This window comes from Scyliorhinus canicula, chromosome 11, assembly GCF_902713615.1.
Source record: "Scyliorhinus canicula chromosome 11, sScyCan1.1, whole genome shotgun sequence".
Lineage (NCBI taxonomy): Eukaryota > Metazoa > Chordata > Chondrichthyes > Carcharhiniformes > Scyliorhinidae > Scyliorhinus > Scyliorhinus canicula.
Window position 1 is genome coordinate 7062660 of NC_052156.1, and position 23183 is coordinate 7085842.

At 48.2% G+C, this 23183-nt stretch overlaps 1 protein-coding gene across 2 annotated transcripts in view; it reads right to left on the bottom strand.

The window, feature by feature from the left end:
• podxl2 (podocalyxin-like 2) overlaps positions 1-22793 on the bottom strand; it is a 70205-nt gene extending 47412 nt beyond the window's left edge. For both annotated transcript variants that reach the window (XM_038812154.1, XM_038812153.1), the window contains exons 1-2: positions 22578-22793; positions 22202-22440 (exon numbers count right to left, since the gene is read on the bottom strand). In XM_038812154.1, coding sequence (XP_038668082.1) covers positions 22202-22229 — 28 coding nt within the window. In that variant the 5' untranslated portion in view covers positions 22230-22440; positions 22578-22793. The remainder of the gene's footprint in view (positions 1-22201; positions 22441-22577) is intronic.
• Between the last annotated feature and the right edge of the window lie 390 nt (positions 22794-23183).

A 23183-nucleotide genomic window follows, 5' to 3' on the forward strand; every position in this document is an offset into this window, starting at 1 on the left:
TAAATTGCCCCTTAATTGGAAAAAATAATTGGGTACTCTAAATTTTTTTTAAAAAGCCAGGATTGGAGAAGCACAGAAATCTCAGAGAATTGTAGGTTGGAGATGGTGAGGGATGAGGCCTTGGAGTGATTTGAAGACAAGGATAAGAATTTTTAAAATGAGCGCTGTGTGACCGGAGGCAATAGCCCAAACGTTCATGGTGTTCAGTCACACTGTCCTTAACAATAGATTCTGGCAATTTCCTGACAAAAGATGTTAGGCTAACTGGTCTATAATTATTTGATTTTGCTCTTAACCCTTTTTGATGTAACACAGTGACATGTGTAATCTCCCAATCGAAAAGAAACAAATGAAAATACGGTTTCCTTTTTCTTTCTTTCTTTCTTTTCCCTCTTTCTCTCTCTCTCTGCGTATCAGCCCCTCTCTCCAATTTGGGTCTGTAGTGTAACTATCTTTACATTCTGCAATGAAGTAAATAGCGGGACGTAATATGCAGAAGTCAGGCAATGCAGTTTGGTTGATGTATGACTACCTGAGCTACTGCGCATGCACGAGCATGCAGCTACAAGGACCGTTTCTCGCCTCAGTTACCCAAAGTGGGAGGTTTGGGAACACTGGAGAAAGGGCTTGGACACTGAACAACTTTGGGGTCTCCTGATGGTGGAACCATTTGCCAAGACTTTCCTGCTCGCACAATGAAGAAAGTCACCCACAATGACTGTGAGAGAAAAAAAACATAAGAAGAAAAATCATAGGGGCATGAAAAAAAAGTACCTTTTTTCCCCTCGTTCTCTTTAAACGGGGTAGTTTACTAGTTATGAAAAATATATATTTTCAAATAAAATATATATATGAAAAATATATATTCAGGATTCACCTGAAGAAGGAGCCGTGCTCCGAAAGCTCGTGTTTGAAACAAACCTGTTGGACTTTAACCTGGTGTTGTAAGACTTCTTACTGAAAAATATATAGGTGGTGAAAAAAAGGCAGTTTGACCAGGTGGGAGATTCAAGTTAGGTTAGGGGGAGGCAGTGGTGAAGTGGCACTGTCGTTGGACTAGTAATGCAGAGACCCAGACTAATGCTCTTGGACCAGGTTTCAAATCCCACCACGGCAGATGGTGAAATTTGAATTCAATTAAAAAATATGGAATCAAAAGTCTAATGATGACCACAAGCCATAGTCGGGAAGACCCATCTGGTTCACTAATCTCCTTTAGGGACATTACCTGGTCTGGCCTACTTGTGACTCCAGACCCACAGCAATGTTGTTGACTCTTAAATGCCCTCAAGGATGGCCAATAAGTGTTGGCCTGGCCAGCGACGCCCACATCCCATAAACAAATTTTTAAAAAGGTCACCTGATGAAAATGAGTGTTGCAATGAGGTGAGGGGTGGGAGAAATCATTTGCTCTTCGAAGGCCGCGTGTGACAAAACTCAGGCGAATATGGACTGTCTGAATGACTGCATTATAATGCGGGCGGCGTGCGCCAGATCCCATCATCTGTCTCTTCTAATATCTAAAAGTGACTAACTGGAAGAGGCATGTTGCCCGGGGTGTTAAATTAAACAGCTTGTCTTATTTGTCTGCAATTCAGAAAAGTGGCTTTGTGCTGGAGATGTCATGAGCATGGAAGTGATTAAAAATACACTTGTTCTTTTCATAAATTTCCAAGGGCATGTACAATTCCCATAGTATCCCAGGATTGATCCTGATCCTCTGTTCTGGATCAAAGATGCCAAGATTATATAATTTTTTTCAATTTTAGTTATGTGGAGGGTTTAAGCAATTTTTATCCAACTTCAGTCAATGTGGAGAGATTGGAGAGACCAGGGTTAATCATCTTGGAGAAGAGAAGATTAAGAGGAGATTTAAGAGGGATGATGGATCAAGTTTTGAGCCATCTGACCGAATATCACTTTATATGGTTTAGTCTCTAATTTTGCCTTGTAATGCCCCTATTAAATACCTTGGGCCATTTCGCTATCTTAAAGGCGCTATATAAATATACACTGTTGTTGTAACGTGGGAAAATCTAACAGCCAATTAGTGTACAGCAAGATCCCAGAAAGTGCAAAGCGATAGTGGTCAGAAAGTCTGTTCCAGTCAAGAAAAATATCAGCCTGGGCAACATAAATGAAACCCTCTGCTTCAACAGCTGTGTGAGAGAGCGGATAGGCCCTCTGTTTAACATCTCGACCCAACATTGGTACCTCCGACTGTGCAGCACTCCCTCAGTGCTGTGCGGGAACTGTTAGCAGAGTTTTACGCTCTGGAGTGGGGTTTGATGCCGGAATCGCGTTCGGTGATCGTTCCAAGAATCCGTGTTCCTGACCAAATCTCCGAGTACGCCGCGCCGCGTATCGACGGCCTCAGGACATTGCCAGAGCCCCCCCCCCCCCCCCCCCCCCGATGCTCCGCTCCCCGACTGGCAGACACATGCGGTCTCGTCCATCGGTAACTCAGCCGGGCGGGGTGGACTCGGACTAGCGCCGCCACAGTCGGGGGAGGGGCCGATCCGCGGGCAGGGGGGACTTCATCAGGGCTGGGGGCACTGTGGGGGTGTGGTCCGGGGCACGCGAGCCAGCCGAAGTGTGGGGGGGGGGGGGGGAAACTATTTTGCGGCCGGGTCTGTGAGCAGTCGCCGCCATGTTTCACGGCGCAGCCGCTGCAGGCTGCCGCAGGGCGCATGGGCAGCCACGGACCCGGCAAATTCTCCAGGCCGTATCGGCAGCTAGAGCTGGGTGCTCTACGCTACCTTCCTGCGCCCCCAGCAAATTGGGGAATTGGTGGCCATGTTATGCCACTGTTCCCACATCAGCATGGGGACGTCACCCCACAATCGGAGAACGGAATGGAATGGAAACCATTCTGCGATAAGACTGCATATTGTTCACTGGCAAAATAGACCCTCCCCAGCCTCCATCCTATTAAGGGGTAGGAAGACACAATCCATTGCTTCTTTCTTGTCACTTGGTTATGTTGAGGGTGGCACGGTTGCGCAGTGGTTAGCACTGCTGCCTCACGGTGCTGAGGTCCCAGGTCACCATCCGTGTGGAGTTTGCACATTCTCCCCGTGTCTCCATGCCCACAACCCAAAGATGTGCAGGTTAGGTGGATTGGCCATATCTTTTTATTAAAACAGTAAAAAATATATACAAGGTCAAACGGTACAAACACTAATTTTGCGTTGGAGAAACAGGGTACCCTCCCGTCAGTACCAACGGAACGGGGAGGGGGGTGGGTAGGGTACTCTGAATATTAAAACAGTTCACAACACAGTTGTACAAAAAACAAACGGTACAAGCACTAAACTTTGCGCTGGAGAGACCAGGTACAATTGGGTACTCTGGAGCGGCGAAGAACAGAAATATTCCTGCGCATCACCACGTTCTCCCGCTTTGTGACATGTCCTTAGTGCAGTCCATAGTTCCTCTCACTGCCTCCCTATCATGTCGGGGAATGTGCCTCAACATCACCAGAAGCTCAACGTTGTAAAGCGCTCCCTGTGCACGATGCAACAGCCGAACTGTCAGGTTTTAAATCGGCTTTTCTGGAAACTGTGTTTCAGTCTGTCAGTCGCTTATTCTGGCTGTAAAATTAAAAAGGTAGCACATTCCCCAGATCGCTCAATGAGAAATTACATCAAACAGGGCAGAGCGGAGGCATACGGTCCAGCGACATCCCAGATTCGCTCCTTGGTCTCTGTAGAATTTGCGGAACTTACTGGTTTCCTGCTTCAGGTAACCTCGGTGCTCAAGGCCAGAGTCGCTGTGGATCCCGCCCCAGCCAGAATGTGACTTTCGGAGAAAGAAAGAGAGAGTGAGAAAGAGAGTAGAGAGAAAAAAAAGAGGAGAAAAGATGGTGAGAGGAGGTAGAAAGAGGAATAAAGAGAGAGAAAGAGAGATAGAAAAAGGAGACAGAAAGAGAGAAAGGGAGCGTGAGAAAGAGAAAGCGAGCAAGAGAGAAAAAGTGAGAAAGAGAACGAGAAAGGAAAAAACTAACTTCTATTTATATAATCGTCATTAGTGTCCCAAGTAGGCTTACATTAACACTGCAATGAAGTTGCTGTGAAAAGCCCCTAGTCGCCACATTCCGGCGCCTGTTCGGTACACAGAATTCAGAATGTCCAATTCACCTAACAAGCACGTCTTTCAGGACTTCTGGGAGGAAACCGGGGCGCCCGGAGGAAACCCACGCAGACACGGGAAGAACGTACAGACTCTGCACAGACAGTGACCCAAGCCGGGAATCGAACCCGGGTCCCTGCGCTGGGAAGCAACAGTGCTAACCACTGTGCTACCGTGCCGTCCAGCATAGTGTCTTTCGCAATCTCGGTGTCTCTCAATGTCCATTTCAGCCAATGAAGTACAACTTAACATGAGGAAAGGGGAGAGAAAACTCGGGGCGAAGGGAGGACAAAAGCCGCTCCATGAGTTTCAACCAACTATTCTGCTCAGATGACTGGAGGTATGGATCAGAGTGACCACATTTCACTTCTCCCGTCAGCACCCCAGTCAATAAGGGGCCGATCACTACACACTTCTAATTATACACTCCCGCTCCAATCTGATCTGTCACGCATTTTAGCGACAACCAGTGGAAGCCGAGTGCATGATCGACATCAGTGACTCTGCGGCATTTGAGGTTTGCAGCCTGTGAATAATGGATTTGTGGCATTCATCGCTAATCGCTGCCCTCTGCTCTTCTGGAAGATTCTGGGCGAAAGCTGCAGGATTCAACACAGCAAAGTGGCCGTCCATTAAATGACTCAAATCAGAAATAAACTATCTCCTATTTTACTTATTATTTGGGGAGGGCATGGGTAATATTTTGCTTCCCCGATGACTGAATAGGGAAATGCTTCACTTGATTGTGACCAAAAAGACTTGCATTTCTATAGCACCTTTCTGGGAAGCACTTTTTGAACTTTAGGCAAATGTGGCACCTGTCTTTCCCACAGCAAGATCCCATAAAAAGCAGGTGAACATACGAATGAGGAGTAGGCCACACGGACCCTCGAGCCTGCCCCACCATTCACTAAGACAGTGGCTGATCCGACCGTAACCTCAACCTCGCGTTGCTGCCGACCCCCCCCCCCCCCCCCGATAACCTTTCACCCCCTTGTAAATCAAGAATCTCTCTCGCTCTGCCTTAAAAATATTCAAAGACTCTGCTTCCATTGCCTTTTGAGGACCACAACATTTTGAGAGAAAACATTTCTCTTGATCTCTGCCCAAAAAGGACCAACCCTTTTTTTATAAATTTAGAATGCACAATTATTTTTTCCCTCCAATTAGGGGGCAATTTAGCGTGGCCAATCCACCTACCCTACACATCTTCAGGTTGTGGGGGTGAGACCCACAGAGACACGGGGAGAATGTGCAAACTCCACACGGACAGTGACCCGGGGCCGGGATCGAACCTGGGTCCTCAGCGCCGTGAGGCAGTAGCGCTAACCATTGCGCCACCGTGCCGCCCTGGACCGCCCCTCATTTTTAAGTAGTGATCCTAGTTCTAGATCCCCCCCACAAGCGGAAGCAATGAGATAACGGTCAGATAATACGATGTCTAAATTCGATGCAGCAAAGTTACCATCCAGTTACTTTATTATTCTTTGTAGTGTTTCGACAGACCAATTCAGAGTGCGGTTACATGTCGATGACTTTGGGTGATCACTGGATTCACATATAAGCCCAGAGTGGGTTAGGAGGATGGGACACCAGTTGGGTTTTTAAACGACAGTCTGACAGCTTTACGGACCCATTTACCGACGGCCCTACCTCTGCATCATTCACCCTTGGCCAGTTGATTAAAAAAAACCCGTCAAAAATTCAATTTCCTGGGGCAAAGCAGCTTTAGATTCATCGAGGGTCCTGCTGCAGAGCGCCAGGGGAATTGGCCGCATCACAAGCCTTTCCAAGTTAGCCTTGACCCTGACTGCTACAGCAGGAGCTGCATTTACCGTCTCCCAAACCCTACTCAATTCTCCGAAGCAAACACAGAAAAAACCCAGCCTCTGTGGTCAACACAGTCGCTGAAGCTGTGGTCACTCCCATTTCACGGTATTGCGCCTTAAGATCATAAAGACATAGGAGCAGAATTAGGCCACTCGGCCCAACGAGTCTGCTCCGCCATTCAGTGATGGCCGATATTTTTCTCATCACCATTCTCCTGCCTTCTCCCCATAACCCCGATCCCCATATTAATCAAGAACCTCCCGGTCTTAAAGACACTCAGTGATTTGGCCTCCAGTGCCTTCTGCGGCAGAGCTCCACAGAATCGCCTGTGAAGAAATTCCTCCTCATCACTGTTTTGAAGATGAGGTTGTGTCCACAGTCAAAGTTAGGTTCGAGAAGCTGGGGTTGTTTCCTTCAGGGAGACTTGGTTGAGGTGTATAAGATTATCATAGAATTTACAGTGCAGAAGGAGGCCATTCAGCCCATCGAGTTTGCACCGGCTCTTACCGTGGGCAGCACGGTAGCATTGTGGATAGCACAAATGCTTCACAGCTCCAGGGTCCCAGGTTTGATTCCGGCTTGGGTCACTGTCTGCGCGGAACCTGCACATCCTCCCTGTGTGTGCGTGGGTTTCCTCCGGGTGCTCCGGTTTCCTTCCTCAGTCCAAAGATGTGCAGGTTAGGTGGATTGGCCATGATAAATTGCCCTTAGTGTCCAAAATTGCCCTTAGTGTTGGGTGGAGTTACTGGGTTATGGGGATAGGGTGGAGATGTTGACCTTGGGTAGGGTGCTCTTTCCAAAAGCCGGTGCAGACTTGATGGGCCGAATGGCCTCCTTCTGCACTGTAAATTGTGTGCGTGTGTGTGACATGAAAGAGCACCCTACCCAAGGTCAACACCTTCATCCTATCGTCATAACCCAGTAACCCCACCCAACGCTAAGGGCAATTTTGGACACTCAGGGCAATTTATCATGGCCAATCCACCTAACCTGCACATCTTTGGACTGTGGGAGGAAACCGGAGCACCCAGGAGGAAACCCACCCACACACGGGGAGGATGTGCAGACTCCGCACAGACAGTGACCCAAGCCAGAATCGAACCTGGGACCCTGGAGCTGTGAAGCAATTGTGCTATCTACAATGCTACCGTGCTGCCCTATTATGGCAGGTTTAGGTGAGATAATCAAAGAAAGGTTGTTCCTATTAGCTGGAGTTATGAGGATTAGGGGGCACAGGTTTAAAATTTTGAGCAGGAGATGGGTGGGCGGGGAAATTGAGGAAATCTTTTTTCTTTTTACACAGCAAGTGGCGATGGCCTGGGACCAGCTGTCTATGTGGATGGTGGGGAAATTGGACTGAAACTTGTGGGAAATAAACTTGCAACATCATGAGTATAGAGCAATGGAAGGGGATTTATTAGTTTGTTCTACAGAAAGCCAACAAGAACTTGATGGGAGAATGGCCTTCTTCGGTAATGGCTCTATGACTGAATGGTAACACTGTTCTTTATGTTGCTAAATTCAGGATGGTTGGCGTAGTGTTCACAAAGACCACAAAATATCTTTAACTTGAACAAAACTATAAATTTATCAACACAAGTAATTTGGATTCAACACTTCAACACGTACTCCTAGATAACACAGTTGATAATAAATCAGTTGATCATCTACTACTAATCTCTAAACTATTACATTAACTATGATCTGCTCTCACTCACACTATCTTACCTTCAGTCTGCTCTCTAGCCTTCTCCTCAACCTCTCTGCCAGAAGGCTTAGCATCAATGTCTTATATACTTGTACATCTAGCTCCCTCTAGTAGTGGAGTTATGCAGTTCATTAACCCTTGCAGTTCTTACATTCATGATAATACCACAAACACCATGCAATTTGTGTTTTAATGTGCTTAAAATCATTAAGGGTTTAAACAGGATAAATACAGAGACGCTATTCCAAATAGCATGTGACTTGATAACCAGGGGCCCAGGTTTAAGACGTTTGGCAAAACCATTGTTATGCAGTTAGGATAGGATAGTTGATATAAATTTAACAGCATCTTTCAAAAGGGAATTGGGTAAATACTCTGGGATCTGGGGAAAAAGTCAGTTAGTAAGACTAACTGGATTTGTTTTTAAAAGAACATAAGAAATAGGAGCAGAAGTAGGCCATTCAGCCTCTCGAGCCTGCTCCGCAATTCTATGAGACCGTGGCTTATCTGATTGTGGTCTTAACTCCACTCTCCTGCCTAGAACTCCTTTGTCGATCAAAGATTTATCAATCCAGAATACATTGAATGACCCAGACTCCACAGCGTGCTGGCCAAGAGAGTTTCAAAAACTAAAAACCCTCCGACAGAAGAAATTCCTCCTCAGCGCTGCCTTATAAAAGGAGACCCCCTTAATTTTAAACGGTGCCCCTGGTTCTAGATTCACCCACGAGAGGAAAGATCCTCTCAGCATCTACCCTGTCAAGCCCCCTTTGGAATATGTTTCAATATGATCACCTCTCATTTGTCTAAGCTCCGATGTGTATAGACGCAACCTTCCCTTATAAAACAACACCTTCATCCCACAAATCAGCCCAGCAAAGTTTCTCTTAGCTTCCAATGCAAGTATATTGCTCCTTAATCAAGGAGATCAAAAGTGTACAGTGCTCGACTTGAGGTCTCAGTGTCTTATTAAGTTATAACTTGACAAGACTTCTACACCCCTTGCAATAAAAACTTGCCTCTTGCCCAAAACCTGGTCCACTAACATTTTCATAGACTTCAGCTTGATTTCTTTCTGCACTGATGTTGTCCAACTTGCTGCATATTTTCCCAGTTCTTGGTTTACATTTCAGTTATATTACAGGGTTTGTTATCATAGATTCTCATAGAATTTACAGTGCAGAAGGAGGCCATTCGGCCCATCGAGCCTGCACCGGCTCTTGGAAAGAGCACCCTACCCAAGGTCAACACCTCCACCCTATCCCCATAACCCAGTAACCCCACCCAACACTAAGGGCAATTTTGGACACTAAGGGCAATTTATCATGGCCAATCCACCTAACCTGCACATCTTTGGACTGTGGGAGCAAACCGGAGCACCCGGAGAAAACCCACGCACACACGGGGAGGATGTGCAGACTCCGCACAGACAGTGACCCAAGCTGGAATCGAACCTGGGACCCTGGAGCTGTGAAGCAATTGTGCTATCCACAATGCTACCGTGCTGCATTTAGTTACACTGCATGGCTGCTTGTACCAAACAGAATAGTAACTTTATGGTACAGGTTGTTGTACCACAGAGTTAATTACACCACACTGCACCAAACTGCATGACAGTGAAGTTGCCACAAGTCAAACCTCGGGTGACACAAAATTCAAATGATGTCAAAGCCGTCAACCATTCCCATTGGCAGAGAAGCAAATCCCATAGAGCGATGTCCACGATAAGCTGGAATTCCAAATTAGCCTAACTTGTCTAAACTTGCCTTCTGACCGCACCAACCAATCAGAGCAGAGATGGACCCCACAAGAGCGTGAAACCATGGAGTGCCAGGCAGGCCAACATTCAATCTGGGTACCCCATCCTCTGTGAGAGGGGGTGCAAAAGCTGTGAATACAACTAAAGTTGTGAGAAAGTTAAAAGGCTTCAAGCTGATGTTCTTGCCTCCCAACACCACGGACCAAACCCCAGCCAATGAGTTAAAAGGTGATTAGGAACCTGAAAACCAGGACTGATCGCTCAGGTTTTTGAGGTCATTTCGACAAGGCGCAGGAGTACAATCCAACTATTCTGGAGGCCATGTTCATGATGAAGAAGGCATGAATAATGGTGACTGAAGCCACAGTTGCCAACTGCTTCTAGCAGGCTGGGATCAAACAGGATACAACTGCGCAAGATGTCAAGAGCGATGAGGGGCAGCGTGAGGCCAACCAACCCAGTGAGGAAACACTTTGCTTTGACTTGTGAGAGGCTGACCTGGAAATTCGAGCAGAGACAACCGTGGAAGCACATGGGGAGGTGGACCGTTCTGACAGGTGCAATCGTAGATGCAGTACATTCTTCAGCCGAGGAGGCCAATGGCTCTGAAGAGTCCAGGGAATACCCACTTTCCTGTTTCCCTGCAGCTGACAGCACAAAGGCAGTAAAGATGTTCCAGGATTTCACACGGCACAGCACGAAAGCAACAAAAACATGTCTGGCTGCACTGCGACAGGCCGGAAGACAGCACGCAATGCCAGGAAAGGATTATGGAATTTTCTGGTGCTAATCCTGATATTTCTCAACGTAAAGCTCCAGCCTTTCATAAGGCAAGGCCATTGTGAGATGTGAACAAATTGAATAAAGCATTTTTCACACATTCGCTGCTTTACTGTGTTTTCATTTGGCATTTGAACCTGTTCTTTTTGACATAGCCCACGTTTGTAGACATGTTGAGTTACACAGAGACTCATTCATGTAGGAACGGGGCCTCCTCGGCTATCACAAAGCTCCGCTTAACACTAATTTGTGGGCAGATCCCCGGAGGTCCGATCATTGGGATTTTATTGTATTTGTTATTTCACACAGATTCTGCCCAGTACTTATGCAAACAATAATTTGGGTGGATTTAAGCAAGAGGTACGAGTTAAGATTCAACACCTCAACCAAAAATCTGCACCTCCCACATTAGAACTGCAGCCTGGGGTCATAATTAAGATGAAATAAAGTTGACAGCACTCAGAACTAAAATTAGTGGTGCTGATGCAAAGTTCCAACTACTATTCATCTAGATTAATTAGCAATTATTAAGCACAATTCATATCATTTTTATCTTTGATTATAATAATTTGGTATTCTAATATTATTTCATTGAAATTCATCTTGGGTTATGGAGTTCCTGTGATAATTCATGGTTAACACTTTAGTCACATTAAGTGAAGTCCATTATATTGATATAATTGTCTTCAATTATTTTTAATGGTTACCATTAATTCTGCTATGCGGTAATTTTTCTTGTATTATAGACACATTCCGCGTTGATCTATTCAAACCACCCAAGGTGCGTCTCCCATCAAGAAGGAAAAACCCTCCCACATCAGACCTCAATGCAAATTCCACCCGGAGAAATGAATGAGAATCACTGGACGTGACAAGCAAGTTCCTGGTCTCAAATCCAACCCAACAGCTGCCTGGTTTCAACCTTCCAAGGAAAGAGTGGTTCCACCCGTAACAGGTTCAGGACCGGCCACGGCCCCTGCTTGGCCAACTTCCACAGATGGGGCATTAGTGCCAGCCCCCAATGTGCCCGTGGGAGGGAGCAAACTGTGCAGCACACCATAGAGGAACGTCCAATCCGCAGACCCAGTGCAGGCCGATTCGCACTCAACACAGCAACACTGGAGAAAACCGTTTGGTTCTGGGCCTGTTTCTAAAGGCTAAATTAAATTTGCTAAATTTAAAAAAACCCACATTTTTAACATGTCCTAGGTGCCAAACCCAGTCTACATAGTCGCCCGACCTCAGCCACAGCAATGGTGCGACAAGATGTCTCTGTGCTCTTGGCCCAAGCGAGTGTCCACCCACTGCTCCTCAAGCTCTGGGTTCTGGTCCCATTCTAAAACTACTTGTTCGTGGAAAAGACTGTTCATGACGTGGTTCAACTGGTTGGCATTCTGCCTGGGAATTCTTCCACCACTATTCCCTGAAGGGGAAGAAAATGGGCTAGGGAGAGACCCTGAAAATGTGAGGTCGATGATTGCACCCAATGCAATGGCAAGACGAGGGGGGGGGGCATACTAATCAGGACAGTTTCCTTCACAATGACGAGCACAGTGATGGATCCAGGGGTGGGGGTGATGCACGATGGTCAGCGGGACCTTGGAAGGGGCCCCGGTAGTCTTGGTAAATATATACGCCCCAAACTGGGACAATGCAGAATTCGTCAACAGCTGGGATCCTGGACCAAGACATCCACCAATTTATCATGGGGGGGGGGTCTTCAACTGTGTATGGGACCCAGCAACAGACAGATCCAACCCCAGGACATTTCCTGTGACTGGTACGGCACGAGACTTGAACATCATTCCCGCCGCTGCGGAATTAGCTCAGGCGCCATTTCAAGCTTGGCGAGGATAAACACCACATTTGGGACATGGAGGGAGGACAGAAGGGGACACAGGGTGAAGGACACATACGTGAAAAATAGACTGGTTGCTCTCCGGGGGGGGGGGGGGGGGGGGGGGGGGTATTTGGAGGAGGCGGGGGGGAAGGTTGCTAGGATTAGGGAGGTGTTTCTGCAGAGAGGACGGCAGAATCACCTCCCTAATCCTAGATTATAATATAATCTATTATAATCTTACTGGCCGCTGAACACGGAGAAGGCGTGGGGGGGGGGGGGGGGGGACTCTTGGTGGGTGAGAATGGAGGAAAGTCTGTGCAGGGGGTCAGGGCTGAGGGCGTTGGCAATAGCGCCACTCCCGATGGTAAATATTCGGTGGTGGAGACAACGTTGAAGATCTGGAGGCAGCTGAGGCAGCACTGCTAAATTTTGGGCGGGGGCCAAGAGAGAGACCGATTTCAGGGGAAGCATAAATTTAAGACAGGTAAGTGTGATGGTAGATTTTGGAGATTGGAGGAGAGGGGAGTTAGGGTATTAGATTGGAGGAGAGGGGAGTTAGGGTATTAGATTGGAGGAGAGGGGAGTTAGGGTATTAGATTGGAGGAGAGGGGAGTTAGGGTATTAGATTGGAGGAGAGGGGAGTTAGGGTATTAGATTGGAGAAGAGGGGAGTTAGGGTATTAGATTGGAGGAGAGGGGAGTTAGGGTATTAGATTGGAGGAGAGGGGAGTTAGGGTATTAGATTGGAGGAGAGGGGAGTTAGGGTATTAGATTGGAGGAGAGGGGAGTTAGGGTATTAGATTGGAGGAGAGGGGAGTTAGGGTATTAGATTGGAGGAGAGGGGAGTTAGGGTATTAGATTGGAGAAGAGGGGAGTTAGGGTATTAGATTGGAGGAGAGGGGAGTTAGGGTATTAGATTGGAGGAGAGGGGAGTTAGGGTATTAGATTGGAGGAGAGGGGAGTTAGGGTATTAGATTGGAGGAGAGGGGAGTTAGGGTATTAGATTGGAGGAGAGGGGAGTTAGGGTATTAGATTGGAGGAGAGGGGAGTTAGGGTATTAGATTGGAGGAGAGGGAGTTAGGGTATTGGATTGGAGGAGAGGGAGTTAGGGTATTAGATTGGAGGTAGAGGGGGAGTTAGGGTATTAGATTGGAGGTGAGGGGAGTTAGGGTATTAGATTGGAGGTGAGGGGAGTTAGGGTATTGGATTGGAGGAGAGGGGAGTTAGGGTATTGGATTGGAGGAGAGGGGAGTTAGGGTATTGGATTGGAGGAGAGGGAGTTAGGGTATTGGATTGGAGGAGAGGGGAGTTAGGGTATTAGATTGGAGGAGAGGGGAGTTAGGGTATTGGATTGGAGGAGAGGGGAGTTAGGGTATTAGATTGGAGGAGAGGGGAGTTAGGGTATTAGATTGGAGGAGAGGGGAGTTAGGGTATTAGATTGGAGGAGAGGGGAGTTAGGGTATTAGATTGGAGGAGAGGGGAGTTAGTGTATTAGATTGGAGGAGAGTGGAGTTAGGGTATTAGATTGGAGGAGAGGGGAGTTAGGGTATTAGATTGGAGGAGAGGGGAGTTAGGGTATTAGATTGGAGGAGAGGGGAGTTAGGGTATTAGATTGGAGGAGAGGGGAGTTAGGGTATTAGATTGGAGGAGAGGGGAGTTAGGGTATTAGATTGGAGGAGAGGGGAGTTAGGGTATTAGATTGGAGGAGAGGGGAGTTAGGGTATTAGATTGGAGGAGAGGGGAGTTAGGGTATTAGATTGGAGGAGAGGGGAGTTAGGGTATTAGATTGGAGGAGAGGGGAGTTAGGGTATTAGATTGGAGGAGAGGGGAGTTAGGGTATTAGATTGGAGGAGAGGGGAGTTAGGGTATTAGATTGGAGGAGAGGGGAGTTAGGGTATTAGATTGGAGGAGAGGGGAGTTAGGGTATTAGATTGGAGGAGAGAGGAGTTAGGGTATTAGATTGGAGGAGAGGGGAGTTAGGGTATTAGATTGGAGGAGAGGGGAGTTAGGGTATTAGATTGGAGGAGAGGGGAGTTAGGGTGTTAGATTGGAGGAGAGGGGAGTTAGGGTGTTAGATTGGAGGAGAGGGGAGTTAGGGTATTAGATTGGAGGAGAGGGGAGTTAGGGTATTAGATTGGAGGAGAGGGGAGTTAGGGTGTTAGATTGGAGGAGAGGGGAGTTAGGGTATTAGATTGGAGGAGAGGGGAGTTAGGGTATTAGATTGGAGGAGAGGGGAGTTAGGGTATTAGATTGGAGGAGAGGGGAGTTAGGGTATTAGATTGGAGGAGAGGGGAGTTAGGGTATTAGATTGGAGGAGAGGGGAGTTAGGGTATTAGATTGGAGGAGAGGGGAGTTAGGGTATTAGATTGGAGGAGAGGGGAGTTAGGGTATTAGATTGGAGGAGAGGGGAGTTAGGGTATTAGATTGGAGGAGAGTTAGGGTATTAGATTGGAGGAGAGGGGAGTTAGGGTATTAGATTGGAGGAGAGGGGAGTTAGGGTATTAGATTGGAGGTGAGGGGAGTTAGGGTATTAGATTGGAGGTGAGGGGAGTTAGGGTATTGGATTGGAGGAGAGGGGAGTTAGGGTATTGGATTGGAGGAGAGGGGAGTTAGGGTATTGGATTGGAGGAGAGGGGAGTTAGGGTATTGGATTGGAGGAGAGGGGAGTTAGGGTATTAGATTGGAGGAGAGGGGAGTTAGGGTATTGGATTGGAGGAGAGGGGAGTTAGGGTATTAGATTGGAGGAGAGGGGAGTTAGGGTATTAGATTGGAGGAGAGGGGAGTTAGGGTATTAGATTGGAGGAGAGGGGAGTTAGGGTATTAGATTGGAGGAGAGGGGAGTTAGGGTATTAGATTGGAGGAGAGGGGAGTTAGTGTATTAGATTGGAGGAGAGTGGAGTTAGGGTATTAGATTGGAGGAGAGGGGAGTTAGGTTATTAGATTGGAGGAGAGGGGAGTTAGGGTATTAGATTGGAGGAGAGGGGAGTTAGGGTATTAGATTGGAGGAGAGGGGAGTTAGGGTATTAGATTGGAGGAGAGGGGAGTTAGGGTATTAGATTGGAGGAGAGGGGAGTTAGGGTATTAGATTGGAGGAGAGGGGAGTTAGGGTATTAGATTGGAGGAGAGGGGAGTTAGGGTATTAGATTGGAGGAGAGGGGAGTTAGGGTATTAGATTGGAGGAGAGGGGAGTTAGGGTGTTAGATTGGAGGAGAGGGGAGTTAGGGTATTAGATTGGAGGAGAGGGGAGTTAGGGTGTTAGATTGGAGGAGAGGGGAGTTAGGGTATTAGATTGGAGGAGAGGGGAGTTAGGGTATTAGAGGATCTGTTTCTCGGGGGGCCGTTTTGCGAGGCTGGAGGAGTTGGGGGAGAAATATGGACTGGGGCAGGGGGAGGTACTGAGATATCTGCAGGTTCGCGATTTTGCCAGAAAGGAGGTCCAGAGCTTCCCGACAGCGCTGGCCTTCACATTGCTGGAGGAAGTACTGATGTCAGGGGGAATGCAGAGGGGGTGGTGTCAGTGATTTATTCTGGGTTGGACAAGGTATCATTGGAGGGGATTAAAGCAAAGTGGGAGGAAGAGTTGGGGAAGGGTATGGGGGAAGGGCTGTGGCGTGAGGTGCTCCGGAGGGTAAACGCCTCAACCTCGTGCGCAAGGTTGGGGCTGATACAGTTGAAGGTGGTATATAGGGCACACCTCACGAGGGCGAGGAGGAGCCGACTCCTTGAGGGGGTGGAGAATGAGTGTGAGCGATGAGGGAGGAGCCCCGCGGTTTTGGTCCTGCCCGAATCTGGAGGGGTATTGGAGGGAGGTCTTTGAGGCCATCTCGGGGCTGGTGCATGTGAGACTCTAATCAGGGCCCTGAGAAGCCATATTCGGGGTGATGATCAGCCGGGTTCGAAGCTGGTACGGAGGCAGATGTCTGAGCCTTCGCCTCGCTGATTTCCCGAAGACGGATCCTGCTGGGGCGGAGGTCAGCTTCTCCGCCCTGCGTGGCGGGGGGTCCTGCTGGGGCGGAGGTCAGCTTCTCCGCCCTATTGCCCGAAGGCGGATCCTGCTGGGGCAGAGGTCAGCTTCTCCGCCCTATTGCCCGAAGGCGGATCCTGCTGGGGCGGAGGTCAGCTTCTCCGCCCTATTGCCCGAAGGCGGATCCTGCTGGGGCGGAGGTCAGCTTCTCCGCCCTATTGCCCGAAGGCGGATCCTGCTGGGGCAGAGGTCAGCTTCTCTGCCCTATTCCCTGAAGGCGGGTCCTGCTGGGGCGGAGGTCAGCTTCTCCGCCCTGCGTGGCGGGCGGTCCTCCTGGGGCGGAGGTCAGCTTCTCCGCCCTATTGCCCGAAGGCGGGTCCTGCTGGGGCGGAGGTCAGCTTCTCCGCCCTATTGCCCGAAGGCGGATCCCGCTGGGGCGGAGGTCAGCTTCTCTGCCCTGTGCCTTCGTGTGGCGGGGGGACCTGCTGGAATTTGTGATGCTCGAGAAGGTGAAGTTTGAGCTGAGGGGGAGGATGGAAGGGTTTCATAGATTCATAGAATTTACAGGCAGAAGGAGGCCATTCGGCCCATCGAGTTTGCACCAGCTCTAGGAAAGAGCACCCTTCCCAACTGCACACCTCCACACTATCCCCGTAACCCCACCCAACATTGAGGCCAATTTTGGACACTAAGGGCAATTGATCATGGCCAATCCACCTAACCTGCGTGTCTTTGGACTGAGGGAGGAAACCGGAGCACCCGAAGGAAACCCACGCAGACACGGGGACACGTGGAGACTCTGCACAGACAGTGACCCAAGCTGGGAATCGAACCTGGGACCCTGGAGCTGTGAAGCAATTGTGCTAACCACTGTGCTACCGTGCTGCCCACTAACACTAATTCTACAATTCATGGGCATTATTTAGCCTGCACTTTCAAGAATTGGATGGCATCGAACATTAGGGGAGGGGGGGGTGAGTATATGGTTTATTGTTTACCATGTTTGGGATGACCGTGGATTCTCTTTTTCTTTCTTGCTTTGTATTTGGGATGTAGCGGGGAGGTTTGGTTTCGTATAAGGAAGGGGAAGCTGGTCGGCGCGGATTGCTGTTGTATTTGTTATTGTCGGTTACCTTTTGCTGAAAATGTGAAAAATGAGGAGAATAAAAATATTCTTTTAACAAAAGGGGAAGGAAATCTGCCGTCCTTATCTGGTCTGACCTACATGTCTCTCCAGATCCCCAGTAACATGGTTGACTCTTAATTACCCTCTGAAATGGCCTAGCAACCACCCAGTTCAAGGGCAATTGGGGATGGTCTAAAATGCTGACCTTGGGCAGCACGGTGGCGCAGTGGGTTAGCCCTGCAGCCTCACGGCGCCGAGGTCCCAGGTTCGATCCCGGCTCTGTGTCACTGTCCGTGTGGAGTTTGCACATTCTCCCCGTGTCTGCGTGGGTTTCGCCCCACAACCCAAAGATGTGCAGCCTAGGTAAATTGGCCATGCTAAATTGCCCCTTAATTGGAAAATGAATTGGGTACTCTAAATTTATTAAAAATAAATAAATAAATAAAATGCTGGCCACATCCCATTATATAATAAATTAAAATATAAAAGATGCAGTAGCTCAGCAAGCTCTCACACATATTCATTGTGGTAAGTGATCAGGTAAGCAATATCCAGTTACATTGGTTAAGGTCCTAGAAAGAAACAGCACAGGAGGTGGACAATGTGTCTATGTTGACCCTTCAATTATTCCCTCTCCCTGCTCTTTTCCCCAGAGCCCTGTAAATATTTCCCCTTCAATTATTTATCCAATTTTCATTTCAAAGTTACTATTAAACCAGTTTCCATTGCCCTTTCTGACAATAAATCTCAATGCAATTCGCTGCGTTTCCTCACATCAGTCCTGATCCTTTTGCCAATCAACAAAAAATCTGTGTCCTTGGGTTAAGGAGCCTTTTTGCCACCGGAAACAATCTTATTTTCTCTCTCAAAGCCATTCACGGTGTTGAACGCCTCTATCAAATCTTCTCTTATCCTTCTCAACTCTAACGTGAACAAACCTTTCCAGTCTCTGTATAATTCTAGTAAATCCCCTTGTCAAGGGTTTGACATCCTTCCTAAAGTGCGATGTCCAAGGACCGGACACGACACTCCAGCTCAAGCCAATCCGAGGCGTTTTTAAAAAGTTTAAGCATAACTTCCTTGTTTTTTCAGTCTGTTCCTTTATTAAATGTAAGGATTTTATATGTCTTTTTAACAGCCTTTGCAATTTGTTCTGCTTCTTCAAAGATTTCCTCAGAATCCCAATAGGGCAGGAGGCCATTCGGCCCATCAAGTCTGAAACAACCCTCTGAAAGGGGCAGCACGGTAGCATTGTGGATAGCACAATCGCTTCACAACTCCAGTGTCCCAGGTTTGATTCCGGCTTGGGTCACTGTCTGTGTGGAGTCTGCACATCCTCCCCGTGTGTGCGTGGGTTTCCTCCGGATGCTCCGGTTTCCTCCCACAGTCCAAAGATGTGCAGGTTAGTGGATTGGCCATGCTAAATTGCCCCTTAGTGTCCAAAATTGAATTTAGTGTTGGGCGGGGTTACTGGGTTATGGGGATAGGGTGGAGTTGTTGACCTTGGGTAGGGTGCTCTTTCCAAGAGCCGGTGCAGACTCGATGTGCTGAATGGCCTCCTTCTGCACTGTAAATTCTATGATTCTATGAAAGAGCACTCTATCTAAGCCCAATCTCCCGCCCCATCCCAGTAACCACACCTAACCTGCACAGTTTGGACACTAAGGAGCAATTTACCCTGACCAATCCACCTAACCTGGACATCTTTGGACCATGGGGGGAAACAGGAGCACCCGGAGGAAGCGAATGTAGACACGGGGAGAAAGTGCAAACTCCACAGACAGTCACCCGAGGTTGGAATCGAACCCAGGTCCCTGGTGCTGTGAGACAGCAGTGCTAACCACTGTGCTGATTTGTCTACATAAACTCCTAGGTCTCTCTGTTCCGGCCTCTTCTTCAAAACGGTATCGTTTATTCATCTTGCCTCTTCCTTATTCTTCCTCTCAAAAATGCATTACTTCACATTTCTCGCTGGTAAATTTGATCTGACAAGGTTGAGCTATAAATAACTTTTCTTTGTATAAATTGTGTGTGTCCACCAGAGAGGCTAAATGGGGCAGCGTTTAATGTCACAACCAAAAAGCAATGTCAGATACTGCAGCACTGTGAATGTTAGGCTGGATTATAAAGAACAAAGAAAGGTACAGCACAGGAACAGGCGCCCTCCAAGCCTGCACCGACTATGCTGCCCGTCTAAACTAAAATCATCCACATTTCCTGGGTCTGTATCCCTCTATTCCCATCCTATTCATGTATTTGTCAGGACGCCTCTTAAATGTCACTATCGTCCCTGCTTCCACCACCTCCTCCAGCAGCGAGTTCCAGGCACCCACTACCCTCTGTGTAAAAAAACTTGCCTCGCACATCTCCTCTAAACCTTGCCCCCCACACCTTAAACCTATGCCCCCTAGTAATTGACTCCTTTACCCTGGGATAAAGTCTCTAACTATCCACCCTGTCTATGCCCCTCAGAATTTTGTAGACCTCTACATATTTTATATTCCAGTGCTGGGGATAGGACTTAAACCCAGAACTTTCTGAGAGCATTGACCAGTACCACACATTAATGTTGAAAAACTGCATGTTAAGGTATAAAGAATGGGGGAAATACTCAGCAGTCAGGCAGCATCAGTGAAGAGAGAAACCGAGCTAACATTCCAAGGCGATGACCTTTCAGCAAGGTCCCTGACAGATTGAGTGCACCGTGAACATCTAGATTTTTCCTTCAAGCTTCCTCTGGAGTTTCGGCTGGGGCTCAGGGATCGCACTGTTTGCCTCTAATTTAGAAGCTTCTGCGTTCAAGTCCGGTTGCAGGGTTTGAGCATAAAAATCAACGGTGAGGGGGTGTTTCATAGAATTTACAGTGCAGAAGGAGGCCATTTGGCCCATCGGGTCTGCACCGGCTCTTTGAAAGAGCACCCTGCCCAAGCCCACACCTCCACCCTATCCTAATAGCCCAGTAACCTGACCCAACACTGAGGGCAATTTGGACACTAAGGGCAAGTTAGCAGGGCCAATGCACCTAACCTGCACATCTTTGGACTGTGGGAGTAAACCAGAGCACCCGGAGGAAACCCACGCAGACACGGGGAGAACGTGCAGACTCCGCACAGACAGTGACCCAAGCCGGGAATTGAACCTGCGACCCTGGAGCGGTGAAGCAATTGTGCTAACCATTGTGTGACCGTATTGCAAAGTGTTACATCGCAGGAGGTGCTATATTTTGGATGAGGCCTTGTCTGCCCTCTCAGGTAGATTTAAAAGATTCCAGGGTAACATTTCTCCCTGGTCTCCTGGCCAATATTTATCCGTCAATCAACATCACAAAACCAGATTACCTGGTCAGTATCACTTTGCTGTTGGTGGGAGCTTGCTGTGAATAAATTGGGTGCCCTGTTTCTGACATAACAACAGCAACTACACTTCAAAATTACTTCATTGTCTGGAAGGCACTTTGATCCAGTCAGTAGTCACAAAAGGAGCATTAAAAATGCAAATCCCCCCCCCACCACCCCAAATCCTGCATGGCAACTATCAGATATTGAGCATGTCGGATACTCAATGCTGTTCCTTCACCTTGTGCTCTCCAGCACCATCTCTCTCACCATTCCTACAATAGTGGCAGATCTCTATTTGACTAGAAGATACTTAACAGCCCCTGTGGGTTTAATTTTAACCCTATCAGGGCCTGTGGCTCACAGCAGCTCTCATCAACTGGGCAGTTCACCATCTCGGAAATTACGGGAACAAACCTTCAAACAGCACCCAAGGCAAAGCTTGGCCAGTAGAACCATTTATACTGATTAGTCGGTCTGTTCAATAAGTGAGCCATGCACCATAAGTAAATTAAACTGAAAAAAACCTTCCAAATTCTTAATCTCCGATTTACCTCCATCGTAACTTTATCCGACCTGACATTACATATTTCTCTGTTTAAAAAAATGCAGAGCCTTTTCGTGATCGGCTGTGACTCAGTAGGCAGCACTCCTGTCTCTGAGTCAGGAGGTTGTGGGTTTAAATCCCACTCCATGATGCTGGAGGGCAGATTTGAGGCTGCTGCTTTTGCGCGGTGCTGAGGAAGTGTGATGCTGTCTTGTGGATAAGACATTAAACTGAGTGAGGCCCCCGTCTGCTGGATTGCTCAGCACCATTCGGAGGAGGAGCTGGAGGTCACCTCAACCTCCAACACTAAACATTGAAATGAAAAGCCGGCACAGTCCCAGATGACCATAGGCTGCTTCCCCTTTGAGGGGGTGAGCTGACTGGTGGTGATTTAACCCGAGGATCACCACACCTCAGGCCAGGGGCAAGGTTGAGAAGGTGAGGCCTTCATAAATAACCTCAGCTGATACGGGAATTGAACCCACGCTCTTGGTGTCCCTCCCCATCACAAACCTGCCGTCCAGCCAACTGAGCGACCCCCTCCAACCATTACACTCTTTTTAATAAACAAAAAAATAACCTAATGAGACGGGGAATCGTCTATTGAGACATCTTTGAATTAAACAAATGATCAATAAATTAAACGAAGGGGTGGGGTGACAGCCACCCTCAGGTGGGACACTGTACCTAAAACAAGACCTCAAGAGGAAACTTTAACAAACTAAACCAAAATATAATTCCAGCACCCCCACCCCACATGGTGTGTCAGTTACCGCACTGCTGTGTGTGGGATCTTGTTACCTACAACTGCAACTGCACCGCAAAACAAAAAGTCCTTGATGGGCTGTAAGGCGCTTCTGGGACGTTCTGGGGGGAGTGGTTGAAGGCGCTATGCAAATGCAAGCCCTCTTTCATTCACAGTTTGATTGCACACAGCATCTCCCGGGGCTGGTACTTTTCACTGTACTTCGGTACATGTGGCAATCAATCAATCAGGTAACAATCACCTCCCATTGCAGAATCTCCTCGGCAATATCTTACACACTGCTTCACAATATACCCCCCCCCCACCCCACACACACACACACACAGACCTCCCCGCTCCCCTCCCCAGTTATAATCAAAACCCCATCTCCCTCCCCTCAGAAGGGGGGAGAGAGAGAATCAAACACTTTCACTCACCCAATGGACAAAGGAGTGTGAGACTCATGGTGCAGAGGCAGAGAAGGCGAGGATGGTTTTTCTCTTCCTTCCCCCACCCTCCCTCCCCACACCTCTTCTGCCTTTCCCTTCCCGAGGCTGAACCTTGTGTGTCTGGGAGGTTTCTTCAGAGGAGCCTCCTGTCTCTGAGCAGGTTGCTGAGCGCGATGGGGTTGAAACAGCAGATTCTGGCCGCCTGGCACCCTCACCCTCTTGTCGTCCTAGCCAGAGAAAACAATTGGGTTAAAAACACTGCATGAAAATCTATTCTCAATCAATGGCAGACGCGCCAGCCCGCTCCGGGGGGGGTAAGTGCAGTTTGTAGCAATCCACTGCAGACCAGCTGGGTGAAACTTACATGCGTTCATTTCACAAATGCCTCTCCCTCCACCACCTTTGTCTTCCTCCTCCCTCTCTCTGCCGCTGACAAAACTACTGCAAATAACTTCTCCTCTTCTGCCCCCCTCTCCAACAGCCACTTTGCGGGTTTCTGTGTCAATTGCTGATGTTTGGTCAGAGGGAGCCAGCAGATTGCGCAGTGTGTCTGTGTCTGTGTCCTCCCGGTCAGATCCTACCCGCTCCTGGGTCCTAAGCTCCTCCTGGCCATCTGCAAAACGTGGGTCCAGACCGCCTACATCGGCTGGCAATAACTTTTCAAAGTTATCACACGATCGATGCCTCACTTCTCTTCCCCTCCACCCCCTATTTTCACTAGTGTACACTTTTTAAAATTTAGAGTACCCAATTTTTATTTTCCAATTAAGGAGCAATTTAGCGCGACCAATCCACCTACCCTACCCATCTTGGTGTTGTGGGGGTGAGACCCACGGAGAACGTGCAAACTCCACACAGACAGTGACCCGAACCCGGGTCCTCCGCACCATAGGCAGCAGTGCTAAACACTGCGTCACCATGCTGCCCGCTTCACTGGTGTACAAAAGGGGGACTTTTACATCGCTTGGCA